General features: G+C 46.8%; 2 protein-coding genes across 2 annotated transcripts in view; one reads left to right on the top strand and one right to left on the bottom strand.

The window, feature by feature from the left end:
• Positions 1 to 19,595, bottom strand: part of CRHBP (corticotropin releasing hormone binding protein) — a 477,084-nt gene that overhangs the window by 224,549 nt on the left and 232,940 nt on the right. The window lies entirely within an intron of this gene.
• OTP (orthopedia homeobox) lies at positions 3,754 to 9,434 on the top strand. Its single transcript, XM_066338877.1, has 3 exons — positions 3,754 to 3,790; positions 4,738 to 5,147; positions 8,904 to 9,434. The coding sequence occupies exons 1-3, from the start codon at positions 3,754 to 3,756 to the stop codon at positions 9,432 to 9,434; spliced, it is 978 nt and encodes a 325-aa protein (XP_066194974.1).

Consider the following 19,595-nt stretch of genomic DNA (forward strand, 5'->3'; position numbering starts at 1 on the left):
CAATTACGGTGCTCTGCATACAGCAGCCAGCTGGATGGATGCTCAAGAAATACATAAATAAAATATCAAATTACAAATCTTATCAGCCATTTATGCCAAGCCACCCTGCTGACTTTAGCAGTTTAACCTTATTTTACTGTGTTTCTCGCTCCAAATATAATTATTCTGATAAAAGAAGGTTCTGTTTCTAAATCAGAGCGGAATTGGTTAAATACACTTGTTTATATTACGGCCTCATTCAATCAGGGCTTGAGTTTAGCGGGGAGAGGAGAGGGGGAGCTCTGGGGGTTGGAAAGTTCTCTACCCTTTCTTACCAGGGTCACAGCGCCGGAGAATTAGGGTTATATTAGTCCCAAACGCGGCACGCCCCGCTCCCGCGGCCCTCGCTCGGGCGGATCGGCGGCCGTGGGCGGGGGTCCCCGGGGGAGGGCAGAGCCGGCCCCGGCCGGGACCCCGGGATCGGGCCGGCCGGGCTCCGCCGGGCAGGGCAGGGACAGGAAGGGACGGGATGGAAAAGGAAAGAAAGGCAAAGGAAGGCGCGGGGGGAGATGATCTCCCAGTGCCTGGCCTCTTGGCAGGCGCTTCTGTAAGAAATTCAATCTCTATTTTTTATGAGAAATAAACTGTCTAAATAAATTTTATTAGGGGCAACCAATATATTTTCTGGTACTGCCCTTTGTTCCAGTTCTACGTGTGTGTAACAATCTAAAACCTATTTATTGAGGAAAAATCACTGGATCCGTCATAGAAAATCCTTTTACTTTGCTCTGAAGTGATTTCTGAAGACACTCGTGTCACTCTGAAGATTTTTGGCCATTGTGCTAAAGCCTTTCCTTGTTAGGAACTTCAGTTCCTATGATCATGTGGGGAATACCGTAAATTGTAACAGGGAATGGAGTTGACTGGCAGTTTTTTGGCTACACTGGGAAAATGGAAAGATGACGGGGAATAAAATCCTTGTAAATACATCTCCGACGCTGCCCAGGTGAATTCAGGCACTTGACAAAACAGGAGTGCGCGAAAGCGGAATGTGATTAGGGTATTTTACATGTGCCCCATTGTCGTCTTCTTTCTGACACGCGTAAGTGTCAGACCAGTCCGCTGTTTTCTCTCCCACAGACTTCCTTCTCTGATTTCCCCCCTTCCCTTAAGACGATTGCCATCTGAAGTCTCGGAAGAAATGATTTAGTTTGTTTATACTGCTATAAAAATCAAGAGCAATAGAAAAGTCATAAAATGAAGCGCGCTATCAATCACACCGCAACATTGTTATTCAGCAGTTACTAACAGAGATTGATAATCCTTTGATTTCATCCCATTGTTATTACTCTGATGTGTCTGCACATTAACTATTACACATTTATTTATCGACCTGAAACATACAACAACACGGAGTAGATGCACACGCACGCCTTGCCACCCTGCCCACGGCGCGCTCGGCAGAAGCCGACCGCAGGCACCTCGAGCTTGTTCCAATACACACAGCCAAAACTGAGCCCCAGACGCCCCGGCCAGCCCCTGGCCGCTCTCCTCACCCCGGCCCGGGCATGGCCAGGCTCCCCCGGCCGCGAAAGGCTGCCCCTCTCCCCAGCGGCTCGGCCGGCTCCGCTCCGCGGGTCCCGGCAGCGGGCTGGGGGGCTCCTCCCGGCAATTTCCACCGCCGGGTCTTCCCCTCCTGCCCTACAGCTGCACGCAGAGAATAATTTTCAAAGGGAAGAAAAGAAGGAAAAAAAAAAAAAAAAAGAGAGAAAAAAAGAAAAAGAAGAAGAAAAAGCACAGCAAATGTGCTAAATCCGCAATCCCCCATCCAGTCGGGGAAAAAAAAAAAAATCCCGAAACTCCCACCCCACCTCCATCTCCTTTCTTTCTCTCTCTGTCTCCGACTAAATTGTGGCCCGGCTCTGGGTCTCTCTCCCTGCTCTGAGAGGCCGCTCCCGAGCGCCCAGGTTCTTCGCAACAGCCCGACGTCTCGAAGGCTGCATTGAATCAGTGTAGCTTGAGCTGGGAGGAGGGATAAAAAAAAGGCAGCAAAACTGCCCTAGAGATCGGTCGGCCGGTTCCTTTGTCTCCTTCAGTCTCTGCCGAAACCCCTGCACATCTGAGCTGCAAACAAACCACTCTTGCATCTGTTCGCACGCAGTATTTACAATGTTTCGTGTAAGTCAATTGGATGGCGGAAAAAAAAAAAAAAAGCCATTGGCTCCGTATTATTTAACATAGACTTCACTGGGATCGCTTTTTGGTGGAAGCTTTATTTGCACTAAATGAATAATCTTAATTGCATCACTTTTGAATTAAAAATCAATGTTAATCAAGTTGGAAGTAGTAAATATCAGTTTTCATTGTGCCCGGGTAGAGGGTATTTTTCTTGTTTTGCAAATAAAAATACAAGTCAAATAACTTTAAAAGGGCATTATGTTCTGCTACAAATACAATTGAAACGGATTGTTTAGGAGCGGATCAGAAATGGTACAGAATTTTGCACTTAATTTCCTCAGTTATCATTTACAATAAGAACCTCTTGGCTTGACAGCCAAGTCTAAACAGTAGTAAATTAGTACAAATTTATACTGATTTTACTCTAATAATCGTAATAAAAGCTTATAGATTTGGCACTAATTACATAAATGCCTAATGATCTTGAAAATTACTCTGGTTAGAAATATATTACTAATCTAAACTTTGTTGTTGGCTGGCTTTGAAAAATCAGAACATTAGAGATGGTTCGCTTCACTTCTGCAAAGCACTTTAAATTGTTCAAGTAGTTTAACATATTCAAGAGGAAAATAAAAAGCATTTAACTTTATTTACTGCTTTAAGTTGAGTTTGTAGGCTAGCCGAACTTGGAAACTTTACCCGAAAAACAGGGCTTTACGGGCGTTTAAATCTCGGACAGGGAGGAGGCAGAGCTCCCCGGGCGGCCGGGATGCACGGCGCTTGGGCTCCCTTGCTCCTCGCCGCGCTCCGCCTCGGCACCGAGCGGGGCCGGGCCGAGGTGGCGGGCGGCCCCGGGGGCCGGGCGAGCCCCCGCTGCGGGAACTCGGGCAAGTTTTTCTCTCCTCGACAGCCCGGCAGCCGTCGGGGCTCGTGTGGTCTGAGAGCCTGGCCGCGGTTTCCCCCGCCGCTCCCGGTTCCCCGGCGCTGCCCGGCCCCGCGCCGCCCGTCTGCCCCGCTCGCAGCCCTCGGTGGGCTCTGAGCCGGCGAGACCCTGGGGACACCGATGGGGCTGGGCAAGAGAGGGTGCGCTCCCGCGTTGGCATTAAAAACAACAAAAAGCCGATAAATCGCGGGGGGCGGGGGGGCGACCCGGCGAGGACGACCGTGGCAAATGTGCGTTTGGAAGAGAAGGAGAGAAGGAGAAAGGCGGGCGGCCGAGGCGAGCGGAGCGGGGTGAGGGAGCGCGGGCCGGGCCGGGGCGGCGGGAGGCCGGGGCGGCGGCGGCGGGCGGGCGGCGGGCGGGCGGAGCGGGGCGCTCCGGGCGCTGACATTTGCAGGCTGCCCTCCTGATTGGTCCCCGCGCCGAGCTGCTCACGGGTTCATTGAAGTGTTAAGCACCTCCCCGTCTCTCTAAAGGACATTATAATGCAAGAGACCCCCTTTTTAACCACACACCGAATTTTCTTTCATTTAGACGATCTATATATATATATATCTATATATATATATATATATCTCATATCTTATATCTATTTTAAATAACTTAAGGCCGCTAAAATTTGGGGGGGAACAGCCTTCGCCCTGGAGCGGTGCGCGATGCTGTCTCATGCCGACCTCCTGGACGCCCGTCTCGGTGAGTTTCCCCCGGCACCCCCCCGCCCCGCGGCGGCTGCACCGGCGGCGGCGGCGAGCGGGGAGGAAGCCGGGGCAGGAAATTGACAATTTGTTCCTTATTTTACCTTAATGCGTTCTAAATGGGCTAATTCCTTTAAAAGTAATTGTACTGTATTAAAGTTTAATTTGATTTAACATAAAAAAAGAAGAGAGTGAGACCTACGGAGTATGTAGATCTACAGCGAGTTGTGGATCATTTGATTTTTCTCTCTCCGGTTTTATATACATACCTACACATTATTATTATGATGATTATTATTTTAGGACAGATGAGCTCGATGGTGTTTACGGAGTTCTGTGTGGCCTTTTCTTGCTCGCCTGTTTGCTTTTCTCCCTCCTTCTTTTCCTTGAAAAAAAAAAAAAAAGAAAAAAGAAAAGAAAAAAGGAAAAATATCTGTATCTATCTATTCATGGTTATTCATGAGTTTGTTTAGAGAAGCGAAGGGAGGAGAGGGGAAAGATCGGCCAGACTGACCGAGGTCCCTGCGCATCTGTCCGGGAGCTAATGCTCCCCGCAACAGAGCGGTTCGAGCCTTATTTCTTTCTCTCCGTCTCTTTCTCTTACCAGCTCAGCTGGAAAACCAAAGTTCAACCCGTGAAAACTTGCTATCCTCCTCTTCCCTTCCTTTGGTTTTGTAAGGGGAGGCCAGGAAGGGAACTGGTTATTTCAGCAGGAAGAGGAGCTGCTCGATGTAAAGTTTTCTCCCCTCTGCCCGGGCCAGGGTCCCTGCGTGTCGTGAAGCCGAGCAGGGCTGCGGGTCTGGCGGGCGGCCGGCCGGGGGACGGCGGGGCGGAGGCGGTGGCGGTGGTTGGACGTCTCTCGCCAGTTCAGTGCGCCGGAGAGGGGCTCTGATGGATCCATGCTCAGCTCCAGCCGAATGACTGCCGCTCCTTTGCTTTCCGCAGGGATGAAAGACGCGGCCGAGCTGCTAGGACACCGGGAGGCGGTGAAGTGTCGGCTGGGCGTAGGGGGCTCGGATCCGGGAGGACACCCGGGAGACATGGCTCCCAACTCGGACACGGTGGAAGGGACCACCCTGCTGCCGGGGGAGGACATCACCACGGTGGGATCCAACCCCAGCTCCCTAGCCGTCAGCGCCAAAGACCCTGACAAGCAGCAAGGCCAGCAGGGCGGCCAGAACTCCAGCCAGGCCGGGCAGCAGCAGGGTCAGCAGAAGCAGAAGCGGCACCGCACTCGCTTCACGCCGGCGCAGCTCAACGAGCTGGAGAGGAGCTTCGCCAAGACTCACTACCCGGACATCTTCATGCGGGAGGAGCTGGCCCTGCGCATCGGTCTCACCGAGTCCCGGGTGCAGGTATGAAAAGCCGCCCCCGCGCAGTGCCCGCCGGCCCTTCCCCGGTCACACCGACGGCGGCACGGCCGGCACGACAGGGAGGGGGGTGGGCGCCCCAAACCTCGACCCGACGGAGGGATAAATAACCCACCCCTGAAAGCAACAGTTTGGTCAGAAAGCCTTGAAATCAGACATGCGTCGCTCCCCTTTCGGCAAAAGTGTCACCTTGGGGTGTCCCCCTTGTCCTCTGTCCTACCCACCTGCAGCGCGGTGGTCCCCAGCGGGTCGCGGGCTGAGCTTCCCTCAGCTCCACGGCCCGACCCGCGGCTGGAAGGAGTCCGGGGAGGGACAGCCCGAGAAGAACGGTCTCAGTCCTCGCAATAGCCCGGCGGCGCTAAGAGTCGAGCCGAAGCTCCCGGGAATGAGCCCTTTTCCCCCGGGGCGGAGCCCGGTGACGGCGGCGGGGCCGCTGTCCCGGGTGCTGACAGCGACACGGCCGCGGCACCGCCGGGAAGGGGCGTCCGCCAGAGCCCCCCGCCCGAGAGCCGAGCTGGGGCGCCAGGAAAGGCAAATCGGCCCCTAAAAAAACACTTCGATATAAAAGCCGGTGGTGCTCGGACTCGGAGTTTCCCCATACTGGCTTTTATAATGCCTGTGGGACGGCGGGGGTAGCGAGTAACTTCAACATCTAGGGCGCACTTTGTTCTTTAAAATACATATATATGTGCACATACGTACATAGACATATATATGCTTAGGCACACAGGACAGTAGGAAACCATTTAGGCAAATAAACGAAATTTGGTGAAGGGGGAGAAGGTTCAAAGCGCTAGACTGCTCAAACGCAGCTCTCCCCCACCACCTTTTTTTTTTTTTTTTTTTTTGTGCATAAGGTTATTTTAGCGAGTTTCCAGTCGGGTCCATTCCGAGGAATGAAAGCCTGCACAATAGAAGCACTTGTGGGATGCGTACCCCGGCTAAGTGCCGTGCATCGGGACTGCCGCTGCTGTAGGCACTTTTAGCGCAGTCACTGCTCAAAATCCCTCTCGGCAAGCACAGGCTCCTCAGCTAAATAAAGACACGTCAAGAGAAATCCCTAAATGAACGTTTTTATGAAGGAAAACAGATTCCGTTCTGGAATGTGACAGGAAAAGCACGTCTGCTTTTAAAAACTAAAACAATTTGACTCAGCCTACACAGAACTATAATTAGTTTAAATTAAAAAAGAAATTACATTCACAAATAAAATATAATTGGACAACTGACTCTATGAAAAAAAGAAAACGAGGTCTATTAAACTTTATTGGGTTTCCCAAAGGTTAATGATACCAATTTCAATATTAGGAGTGTGGTAAATGAAGTAAAATATAAAATGGAAATAGTTATTTTCTAACAGCACATCAAAGAAATTCGTAGGAAGAAAGACAAAGTGTTTTAATGGCCTTGGCATAATCTTAAACCCATGCTAATAGCTCGAGACTGCTGATAAAAACAGTTTAATAGAGTGTCAATTTAAATTTTTTTTACAATAATGTTCTGTAATTTAAAAAGTAATCAGATCAACATAACCTTCTTAATTAACACTTCAAAATGATTAACATTATGTAATCTAAGGCAAAAAAAAAATTAATATATTTACTTCGCAATCCGATGTATCACTGGTCCTTGATCAAATTTAAATTAAATAATAATTAGTTTATGTTCTTATACGAGTACTTTACAGTTTTCTTTATAGTTAACAGATAGCCTACACATTCCTTTCAGTACATGGGGTCCACACTGATTAAGGAATGCTCCAAAAACTTAATTTATAGCAGCTGTATATGTTTTTAAGGGTTTTAGATGCTAGGATAAATCACCACTTTCCTCATTTTAGATCTGTATTTAATGTATATGATACATTTAAATAATTATTAAACTGGCTGATGCTTAAACGGGAGTCCAATTCCACATCTGATATTGCTCCGCTTTTCAAGCTGCTGTAATAAAACGATTCCTTTTATAGCATGCCATTATTAGAAACCAATTTCAGAATTATTTATAACCTGGAATGGCTTATTAAGCAGCAATGCGAGAATCATGCAAATTACGCGATCAAATGCAATATAATAAGCATAATCATTAGTCTCTAGCACGGATTAATTAACTTTCAATATTTTATTTACATAAAAACTAAATCAGTGAAATAACTTCTGCACAGTCAGGCTTGCCTTCCAATATTTTATATGAACAAAAATAATGTGCTGTAATTCCATTGACCGTGTCCCCCACAATGGTCCCGTCACCTGCCACATCTTAATAGGGGACAAGCTGAGAGTATTTTCTAGTTTTCTAATGGAATGAGAAATTGCATTTTCTTCCTCTCCCAGCACTATTAAAGTGTAATGAATTCGGCCCAGAGTTCACGGCTGGCTGATCGAAATGAACCTGAGATCTGAGCTTTAATACAGCTCTCCAGATTTCCTACCAAATCTTCACATTAATCATCTGCTGGATTCCAATGAGATCTTCATAAAGCTTCGGCTTCTGAAAAAAAAAATTTAAAAAGATAAGAAAAACAAAAGTGATATTGTCTCCCTTTCTATCGCTTTCACTCTCTCTCACCCGTTTATAGCTGGGGAATTAAATGGGCTATATATTTTAAAATACATTTACAGTATGTCTATATTACTGTAACAGCAGATATCATCAAGGTAGGTTTTTAGATTCCAACCTCCATTAGATTCTCACTGTTGTATTAATAATTTTCAGGGGCTAGTTGCATTTTAAAAGGAGTTCAAAGTTGCCAAATGCTCATGGTTAATATATTTCTAGAGTTGTCATGTGTGCATTTTCAAAATCTCCCCCAGGTTTTTCCTTGCATTTTAATCTGTCATGCACCAGTTTTCAACTGGAAACATTCACATTTCAAAAGCATATGCAGCGTAGCTATGAACTTAGGCGATCAGACCTGATGGAGATTCTTTACACCACCGGTAAACCATGAAGCATAAAAAGATTTTGTAGGCGCAATTTGACTATTAACCCTAAAACATAATTGAACGCGGTGGTTTTTTTTTTTTTTTTTTTTTTTTTTTGGTGTTTGGTGTTTTTTTTTTTTTTTAATTTTTTTTTTTAGGTGGATTTTTTTAAATAATTTTTTTTATTCATATAATACTTAGCTCCCTCATCGCCTTTCGTTCCCGCTAATGGGCGTCCGCCTTTCTCAGCCACCCTACGGATCCTGAGGCGGTGGAATCCGGCAGACCGGGGCACTGCGCTCCCTCGGATTTCGGGTGGATGCGCTTCCTCCCGGTTTGCGGCTGCCTCGCTCCCTTTCGGCCGCGGTGTGGCAAGTCCCACCGAGCCGTCCCTGCCACGCTGCCACCACGGGCCCCCACTCACCTAAAACACCCCTGGTTTTGTTTGTGTCGGTGTGGTTTTGTGATGGTTTGGGGTTTTAAACCCAGATGCGGGCGGTTTGGTGCCAGGGTTTCCTGGCCGGGCCCAGAGCCGTAGGCTGCTCCTTGGTGGTGGCGGTGTTTTTTGGGTTGCTTTGTTTGGATGGTTTTGGTTTTTTTTTTTACCCCGTGGAGAGGCCAGACTCCTCTCCCGGAGTCTCCCGCCCAGGACGGACAAATCGATGGCTTTCGGTATAAAAAGTTCCAGCGGCTCCTCCGTCCTGCGACAGGAACCGGCGCGGGCGAGGCTCGGGGGGCGGCGGGAGCCGGGGCGGGGGTCCCGGCCGCGGGTGGTCGGTGGTGGCTAACGGAGCGTGTCGCTGCCCGCCGCCCGCAGGTTTGGTTCCAGAACCGCCGCGCCAAGTGGAAGAAGCGCAAGAAGACCACGAACGTGTTCCGCGCCCCGGGCACGCTGCTGCCCACTCCGGGGCTGCCGCAGTTCCCGTCGGCCGCCGCCGCCGCCGCCGCCGCCATGGGGGACAGCCTGTGCTCCTTCCACGCCAACGACACCCGCTGGGCCGCCGCCGCCATGCCCGGCGTGTCGCAGCTGCCGCTGCCGCCGGCGCTGGGCCGGCAGCAGGCCATGGCGCAGTCCCTGTCCCAGTGCAGCCTGGCGGCCGGCCCGCCGCCCAACTCCATGGGGCTCTCCAACAGCCTGGCGGGCTCCAACGGCGCCGGGCTGCAGTCCCACCTCTACCAGCCCGCCTTCCCCGGCATGGTGCCCGCCTCCCTGCCCGGCCCCAGCAACGTGACGGGCTCGCCCCAGCTCTGCAGCTCCCCGGACAGCAGCGACGTGTGGCGAGGAACCAGCATCGCCTCCCTCCGCCGCAAAGCACTAGAGCACACAGTCTCCATGAGTTTCACCTAATGGCCGGCGCCTCGCCCCGCGCCGCCCCCGCCGCCGCCGCCGCCTCGCCCCGCGCCCCCGCCTCGCCCCGCGCCCCCCGCCTTCCCCCACCCGACTTACCAGGGAGTCGACTCAGGATCTGAAATCAGACACCAACAGACTGGTTTGTGGGCCGAGAAACACCCCCGACCCTCCCCGAGCCCCCCCCCGTGCCCCCGCGCATCACCCGCGCACCCCTGCGCCCCGAGCACCCGCGGCCGCCCCGAGCCCAGCTCTGCCTCCCTCCGTCACCACCACCCGGCTCTCCCGCCGTCTGCCCGTCCGGCTTTGGCTTTGCAAACAAACGCTTTATTTTGTTGTTGTTTCCGTTTTCATAATTTTTATGGTTTATTTAGGAGCGGCGACCTGCCGCTGCGAGGGCGCCGTCGGGGGGCGGCCGGGCGGGTTCGCGGAAAGGCACGGAGACCCCAGAGAGAATCAAATCCGTTTTGATTAAGCATTGATGAGCGACAGCGAATGTGATGGGGTTTAAAAAAAAAAAAAAAAAAAAAGAAAAAAAAAAAGAAAAAAAAAGAAAAAAAGGGAAAAAATTCAAAAGCTTCTTTTTGTAAAAAACAAAGGGGATAAAAGGGGGAAGATAAAAGCGCGCAAGAGCGCTTCCCTTTTTCGGATCTTTGATTTCGTGACAGTTGAGTTGCCGATCCTCCCTACCTTTATTTACGCATTTATTTCCGTTCCTGCTGCTATTGTCCCTCCGCAGCGCCGGCGGAGGCGCCGCCGCGCCCCCCGCCCCGCCCGGCCCGGCCCGGCTCGGCCCGGCCCGGCTCGGCCCCGCGGCCCGCCCGCCTGCATGTGCCGGTCACCCCGCCGCAGGGCAGGGCCGCTGGAGGAATGAACAAACGATGTGAAATAGGATGTTTTGTGTAGATAAAGCATTCTTGTTACATACTGGTCGATTCGTGATATGTTTTAACTTATTGTCTGTGCTTATTTATTGAATTTTGGGTTACTTAATAAATGTTTGAGCTAATATAAAACATATTACTTGACTTTTCCGGACACGTTTATATCAAGTTAATGTGAATGGATAAATAAAATCATTTTCAGTATGTGATATGAAGAATTATAGATTTTGATGTGGCGTGTGAGATATGAGAGGTGTCTTCAACTGCAGGCAAAAAAAAAAAAAAAAAAAAAAAAAAAAAAAAGGACTTCCTTCTGTGGTATTCACTGAGTCCTTTGTCACAAGTTTGGGGATAGTTTGCTTGCTTAACTTTGCATTGATGCCTTTCACTTGTCACAATTTTAATACTTCATGATTAATAAACTTTTGTTAATCTTTCTGTGTGGTTGGCTTTAAACTGCGAGTAACAAGTAGTTCTGTGATGAAGCAGGGCAGGGGCAAGGGATGGAGGAGGGTGGGTTAGCAGGGGGTCAGGGCAGGCAGGCACTGACGAATTGTTGTTTTGGAATGTGAAATGAGGGCACGGCTGGTGGCAGAGAGAGCCCCATGGAAGAGAGAATGCTCCCTTTTACTCCCCTGCAAACTTTGATTTGGTGGGAAGAAGAAATGCAGTACATTGCCAAGCATCATACAGCCAGGTTTGGGCTTCTTTTTTTCTTCTTTCCCCCTCGCCCTTGCCTTTTATGCAATACACTGAGATCTCTTCTCCTTGTACGTCAATTACACACCTCTTAATTACACACCTGAGAGTGCCCGACTCCACAGGCACCCGCAGAAGGGTCCTTGCCCGCTCCAAAGTGCATATTACATATGCATATCTAATTTAAAAGAGAAATAAAAGCAGAATAAATTATTGGTGATCCAGACCACAAGTGAGTCCTCTGGGATTCACCTGAGGAAACAGCCCTACGCCCTTCTGCAGGAGTCTGCTCCTGCAGGTGCTGAAACAGCCCAGGATGCTCCACCTGAGGTAGTCTAGGACAGGAAACACGGGTCCCATACCACAATCCGTGCCACAGCAGCGCTTGGGAAGAGAAGCCACAATGTTCTGTCTCTCCTTCCAGCCCTGCCTCTAGTCCCTGGTCCAGCCTTGGGCAGAGCAGCTCCCCCTCTGCACCCAGATTTAGCTCTGAGGTAGAAGTCCGTGATCAGTTCAGTTCAGCCATCACAGATGTAGGTACACAGGGTGCTTAAGGAGCAGAGTTGGATAAAGCACCTCCAGCTTCCCTATCCCTATCCAACAGGTGATCCTGTGTGGGCCAAGGGGAGCAGCAGCCAGCTGGGATGTCCCTTGGTCCTCCCAGTTCCACAGTGTTCCCTTCCCCGTAGTGTGGCCTGCCAGGAGGGCAAAAGGTCTCTCCACTTCCACGCAGAAGAGTGCAAATCTCACTCTACTTCTTCCAAATGTATGGAAGGTTGTTTACAAGCACATAATTTTTACAGCTGCTTTATATTGCTATAAGCAAGACAGCTTTATGATGTGGGAATGTCGTAAAGTGTGGTATGGAAGATCTTAAAAAAATATGTGCTTTTTAATGGTGGAGAAAAATGCTCTCTCTGGCTGGGGGCAGGGGATTGAGACACAACCTGTAAGATCCAGCTCTTGACACTGAACATTGCAGCTCTGTGAAAGGGGCCTTACAAAGGTCCTTCAGCTTAATGCTCGCTCCTAAAACATCCATCATTTCCTCCCTATTCTAACGCAGCTGTAGCCCTGGTTATGAGCAAAGATTTTTTTGATCCTACGCAACTTTGGTACAAATTTGATTTGTTTCCATAGCAATAGATCTTTGTGTTCTGAGTCCTGGAGATTTTTGAAATTATATGTACCCTTAGCACCCGATGAAGCTTCGCAGCATAAAAGACATCTAAGCTGATGCTCTTATGTGTTCTTGACATGGGTAGGAGGAAGGAGACCACAGGCTTGCTTCCACATATGCTACATGCTTACAATTATTTTACAATAAAATCCCAATCTTGCTGATGTTAAAAGATAAAAATTAAGCAGCATGAACCAGTTCCATCTAACAACAGGAACAGCTTTGCTTCATTCATGTAAAGTGATCAAAATAAATGAGTGAATTCCATATAAATTGAGAGGGAATAGTTATGCTGAATAACAATTAGCCTATTACTGACTAAGTAGGTAACACCAGGCACTGGGCCTGTTACAAGCTGGGTTTATTTGCTTATGTTGAGGTGCATTTTAGCCTTAAGCTGTTCCACCCAGTGTGTAAGTAGACTGAGATTTATGTTCTTATGTATGGATTCATTTCCACGGTCGGCACATATTCATGTAATTCTACTTTCCTCTAAACACAACATCACCCCTAATGTCTAAGGAATATACATAAAGATAATGTCACTGAACCTTTCATTTGCTCTCTTGATGAAATGCTTTGACACTCTCTCTCTCCTCTTTTCCTCTGCTTAAATCCCCACGGAAGGCAGAATCTGCTCTTACCCGCTGCTGGAGATTGCAATCACTGAGCAATTACTAATAAGGGAAGAAAGTTTGTGCAAGGCAAGGGATCAGGCAACATTGCAGCATGGATTATGTTATTGTACTAGCAGTAATGATCCCTGCTCTTAGAAATGAAAATGTGGTTTAATTTGTGTTGTGGTATTTAAATTTTCATTTTTTGGAATAAAAATCTCTGCACATGAAAATGTATCTTGCAGTAATGGAGGTATGGCAGTTAACCTGTCAGTTGAAAGTATGTAACCTTCCTTTTCTCCTTTTCATGACAAAGGTAATCTCATCTGAGGGCATTTATGTGAAGAAATAACAGCATGGCATGGTGTAACCACTGGCTCATTAATCCTGGCATCTACTTCCTGCAGGGCTTCTTGATTAGTTAGATTCATTCATCAGGTATTTCAGAGTTTTTGATTTCTCACCACTGGCTAGGTTCACTGAGTTCAGACTAAATTGAGCCAGAAGCAATGTTTATTAGTAATTTTGTAATACAGACTACTCTAATAATTCACTACAAATATTTCATCTGAAATACATCCATTCGCTCCAACACCTAATGCAGTTTGCAGCTGTGTTCAGAGAGAACTGAGAGAACACAGTGATTAGGCATGTATTTCCTAAATTATTAACACGAGAGCTAATAGCAAAATCTTCTTAATTTCCAATGCTGGAATTAGGATTCCTTTCATTCTGGGAGGGAGATGACCACCTCTTACCTGTCCTTAAGGCTGAGCTTGGGGTGGCTGGTCTGGGAAGCATGGCCTTTCAGCCATAGGGATGAAAGGGAGAACAAAGGAATTTTAGATTTTCCTTCATGTGTGTTATAAAGACAGGAAAAATCCATATGCCACAGAAGCGAATGGGAGAGGAATCCTCAGAAATTAGCAACGTGTAAAGTCACTGCTATGTGACTGTGACTATCTCAACTGTTTGGTGGCTGAAATAGAGTTACTGCTTGGACAGTCAAGACAAAGAAACGAAGACCCTTGTCCTGGAGCTTTTAAAGCCCATACAGACCTGGCAGTGAATTCAGCAGATGCATTGTGAACATTTGCAGGGTTGGTGCTCAAAATTGCTCTGCCACTCAGCTTTCTTACTGTGAAAAACTTTATTTTCTGAAAGAGATAAGAGGACCACATGTGAATCACATTCAGACCACACCTCATGCCACATCATTTCATCCAGCCGTGGAGGAGGTAAAACCTGGGGCCTGAGAGCCAGTTTGGTTTCATGAATGAATGTGATATACATAGAATTTATTGGACAGCTGACAGCCATGTCTTAACTCAGAGAAGCAGATGTAGAACTTACGCCTGACTCCTTTTAAAGAGCATGGACCAATCATTACCCACATGCTGATGGAACTGGGAAAGAACAACAGAGGTGGTTGTGGTGGTGGAGGGGCAGAGCAGGCATAACAGTTTTAATTTTTCACCTTATGGCAGTATGAATAGCAGCAAGAGTCAAGGAGGATGGTCTTGCTTCAGCAGGAATGAAAGGGAATTGTCTTGCCTGGGATGTAGCAGGGGATGCTGCTTGATTAGCCAGCACCCTAATATTTAAGCTGTGTTTGAGGGGCTTTATCAGTAATCATGGAAGGCCTTCTGTGAGATTTACTAATACTCCTCAGAGAAAAACTGGTAGGAAGATGTCTCCCTTGCCAAGCTTCCCAAAGTTTGGACTCATGCAGAGATGAGTCTGTCTTTGTCTTCCACCTGGGATGTTGTACAATGGTGTGGGTGGGAGGTCGCCTCTCTTATCTGCCAATAAATTGTGTCTGTTTCAACTTCTCCCACGACTGTCTTTGAGGCTCAAGAGTGCTGCTGCATCTTTATGTTGCATCATTCATCAATGCTGATGCTTAAATACATTTTTCAGACCTAAATTTATGCTTTTGGAGACGTTGAAATCTGCCAGAGGAGAATCCCCCCTCCAGGAGCAAGGGATCCAGAGGCATTTGTGCAGAATTTGCCTTTGGAGGTTATATAACAGTTCTGCAGAGATCCTTATCCTCCTTCGAAGGTCAAGAGGGAAAATGCAGAATATGCTTAATACACTGTCTCTGAGGGTGACGTTCTCTCCTGACCCCCATAGACAGTTTGTGCCTTGGAGTATGAAGTTTGATTAGCCTTTTCTCTCAGCACTGGAAGCATCATGGTAGTGATCCAAAAAGTGCTTTGGGAAAAAACAAACTATGGACTTTCTTTCACTGACCTCCCGCTACAGTGAATTTCATAAGCTGACAATGCACCCTGTAAGGACACATTTCTTTTTTACTGGTTTCAATTTATTGCCCTTTAATATAATTTAAGTGGCAGCTGTGATTCCCTGTGGCTCCTTTACAAGCTTTTAAGGTTTATATATTTTTTTTTTGCTAACTTTTTGAAGAGCATTTCTGAATGGCTCCAAGCATTCTCCCTTGGTTTTGGTCTAATAATTAACAGGGAGCTCAAGGCATAAACATTACTTTATAATGAAATTCCTATGTGCTGGGAGGCTGTGAATTTTGGGCTTCCTGGCTTATACCAAAGTCCAGGCAAAACCTGATTTGTTTGTAACACAGAGACTCACTGTGCCATTGAATCTGAAGGATTTGGTTGTGCCATAATCACAGTCCATGTGAGTCAGTGGTAGACTGGGAGAGTAGAAGACATGTGAAGAAGACAGGGAGTGGTGCAGCTGCTTCCCATGGATAAAATCATTACAGTGTGCTTTTCACTGTCCTCTGGGCCCTGGAGAACAGGATGAACTCCACTCAACGAGTCCCTGGGAAAGAACAGGCTCTCAATTCAGTAACATCACCCAGCCTACAGGCTTGTGTGGCTAGGGAGATATCCACTGAATTCAGATTTATAAACAAGTCCAAATGTAAAAAGGTATTTCAGCCTCTACATGGCTACAAAATGTCACCAGAAATTAACCAGCTTTGCTCTTTCAACTGGAGAACAAAATGAGGAGTCTACAGAAGGTCAGACATATAAAAATGCATTGAAATGAAAAGGGAGGAATATTAAATTACTAAATAAAGAATTATACTTGGTACAGTTTGTGGCTCTAATCTTTTTTGTCTATTTTAAGCAGTAATTAACACCCACAACTGTATTCATTGTCAGCTTGTGATCTTCAGGTCTTGGTAGCAAATAAATGACTCATACTTTATTCTTTAAATTTTAATTACTGTAAGAAATACTTGAAGATAATTCCACTATATTTTATGTTATTGTCACTTTGCCCTTTCTGCTTTAACTGCTCTGCAATTTTAAGCTCATGTTTGCTCAAACTGTGACTGGACAGGTTCTTGCCTGTGTGGAGAATGCTGCTGGGCTCTGGGGGACCCTATCCAGGCAGAGACAGCTACAATGGAGATGTTTCCTAAAGGATGCAGGACCCTGTGTTATTAGCTTATAGGTTATAACCTTGTGTTAATAACATTGCATTATTAGCTAATTGCTCTGGCCTCTCTTCATATCTCACACAGGAAGTTGCTGCCTCTGACCCACTCATCACGTGCTTTGTATCCTCACTTAAATCAGACCTTCCTCATTCCAGTTGAAGATGATTCTTGCTCTGTCTACAATAAATTGCTCCAACAGTCATTTGTTCATTATCATGTCCTCTCTTGGCCTCTTCAGCAGGGTGTAAATCTATGGATTTCACCCATGGACTCCACAGTCAATCAGTTACATCTCCAAACCACAAAGTCAGCCTGTTGCTTGTTGATGCCTTCCATACACATCTTCCTCAGTGTTATAACTCTGACAGCAGTTGGTTACACCACCACCTACTAACCAGTGTTGGAGGTACTTGTTTGAAAAGCACCTAAATGTTTTGATACCTAAAAATCTCCTCTTCAAAGTAATGTAGGCTGCCAAATTTAATCAGTTTTAATGCTCTTTTTACTTTCACTAGCCTGTTGTCAAACTCCACACTTAGTTCATGACTGTCTTCTTTATCAGGTGATTTCCTCCCTACTTGCTCTATCTATAATCTATATGAATACTCAAATCTTTGCCTTTCATTAACTACAGCTGGCCACATTTAACCTTGCAGTTGTCCAGCCATTCCAGAAGTGCTTTTTTTACCAAGCCACAAAGCCCCATCTGATGTTTAAATCTCATTTTGATCTTTATATTTTGCCTCTAGCTTCAGACTAAGCTACCAATGCAAGGCACAGCACTGTGAGGGTTGCTGTGGGAAAATGAACTCTGTGTCAGCCAGACCCACTACAGACCCAAAGCACTTTATGACCTTCTGTGTGAAAGATTATCCACCAGCCTACTCCTGCCTTCACTGCTGCCTCTAGGATTTTGACACATCACATACTCTTGTGACTGCCTGTGTGTATCACTCCAGGTGAAAAGCAATTTGAAGCACCATTCCTAGCTATGCCTTTTGCCCTCACCTTCAGCTGTCATCATGGGTACCACTCAACTGGTGAACCTCCATGAAATGACTTTGATATATCTAGGTTACATCTAGGCCTTCTTATTTCCAAACTGGCAGAAAAAATTCAAACCATCTGGCACTTGACTCATCAGCAAATTGTTTAGTAGCAAAAGCCTTCCTCCTTCAACTTACTCAGGGCAATTTTAATTGGTCCTGTCTTGCATCAGAGTCTGTGCAGCAGTGGAAAATCCCAAAGATGTTCCTGTTTGCCTCAGCACATTCTCTAGAGGCTCCCAGGGAAGCAGTCTGACTGCAAAGGCAGCTGGAGTCCCACCTGCACTCTGGCTGGGGCGTGCTGGCCAGAGTAGCTGTGCATGGGGCCAGGCCATTAGTTCCTCAGATATTCTGACAGACTAATATGGTCAGGGAGCATCTCCAAGGGATGTCTCTGTTTGCTTCTGAGTCTGCCCTGCCATGTGCAGGAAAGCAACATGTGAAATTTTCTGTCTGCATTCCTGTGGAGGAATATCCACAATGCAACATGCTGCATTTAAACACAGACAGCTGACATACTGCTTTGGCTGTTCTGCTTTGCAGCGTTATCTTACAGAACAAGTGCCTTTCACTTACCATGGCTTTACCAAGGATTTTAGCAACACTCCCACATTTGTTAAAGGTGAGTTTGCCTTTGCACAAATTCACAGTTTATTTGGGTGCCTGCATCAATACAGTTGATTTTTGAGGTAGTGGTTGCTGAAACTCTTCAAGCTGGAGTTATTGGTGCCCAGGCTCTCTGAATATTAGATTCTAAGAAAACATTATTTTCTCAGAGAATTAGAATATCAGATTGTTACATGAATTATTGGACCCTGGAAGCACATAGAAAATCCTCCATACTCTGAATTTCATTCTTATGAGCTGAATTTAGACTGCAGTTTACAGAATTTTGGGTAGAGGACAATAGGCACAAGAGATGGGCAACAGCTTTCACAGCAGGGTGAGGAGAAGCCATTCCTCACCATTCCCTTAGCAGGGGGCCAGGCTGCAGCAGCCTTGCTGACTGCTATTTAGGTAGCAAGGCATATTCAAAAGTCCTAAATTTCAGCAGTATCCATGCACTCGTTCAGGGTGTATCTCTGAGGACTCTAAGGAGTGACAGGGATAAGCCAATAGGAAATAAAGCACACCAGGTTTATGATGAATTTAGGTTGTCTGTAGGTGGCTGGGTGTTACTCAAGCACTGCTGCAGGGCTTTGTCTTGCCTATTGGGTAGCAATGTCAGGGTTTGGAGTTCAAAATGCAATCTCCTGACATGATTCACTGGCCTGGAGTTGTATTCAGTGAGTAATAATATCAACTGCAGAATCCTACTTTGGTTTATTTACTGGTCATATTAGCATGTGAGCTGATTCACAGTGCCACAGAAAACCCTTGCTTGCATATGAATGTTATTATGCTATCAACTGCTTCTGATATCTCACAGATTTTTTTTCTATTTTCTCCCTCCTAATCTATTTTTTTAGGCCAACAACCCTGCTTCAATGCCAGCATCTGCCTTTCTAATAATGTAACTATTTACTGCATCATTGTGCTCTACTCTCATTTCATGTTGTCACACTCTCCATGACAATATTTGAAAATTGTCAAAACCCTCAGTGAGAAATTTGTACCAGGGGGAAAATGAGAAACACAAGTGGTGCAGCCAGGTTATCATGAAGAGGCACAGAGGCTGTCACCACGCCATGCCTCTCTTGTGTGACCTCCTTCTGGACTCAGGCTGAGACACTCAGGCTGCCTCTGCTAGAAAAACTGATGCTTAGTTTATTTTTTTGGTGTGCTTTCACTATAAATGCTCTGAGTCCCTCTGGACAGCTCTGTGCTGTGTTCACATCAGCATTCTCTGTGTTCTTCAGTCAACAGAGTTCACTGCTTTCTCCAGCAACAAACGCCTATGCAGCAATCAGTGAATTATTATTAAAACAGGAATTGCTTGTATTGAGTTATTATCTTCAGGACTGAGTGAGCCTGACTTAGGCTAAGAGACATTAACTGAAGCAAATGTGCTGGATAAAGGAGAAGAAAAATAACTGAGTGAATATCCTTGTTATCAGCAGGCATCAAATATTTTCCTGAGCTTAGTCCCCAAGCAACTCTACCTATATCTGTCACTGAAGTCCTTAGGAAAAATGAGATCCCTGGGTTTCCCTTGCCTTGTCAAAGCCCTTCCACTGCATGGCTTCTGCAGGCTGTGACAGCCCAGGACACACTACACCCATCATGTCACAATAGGGAAAAGAAGGGGCTTTAGGAAGAACAGTACATTTGGGTTATCAAGTATTTGGGTCAGGGGGGC

Source organism: Sylvia atricapilla, chromosome Z, assembly GCF_009819655.1.
Source record: "Sylvia atricapilla isolate bSylAtr1 chromosome Z, bSylAtr1.pri, whole genome shotgun sequence".
Lineage (NCBI taxonomy): Eukaryota > Metazoa > Chordata > Aves > Passeriformes > Sylviidae > Sylvia > Sylvia atricapilla.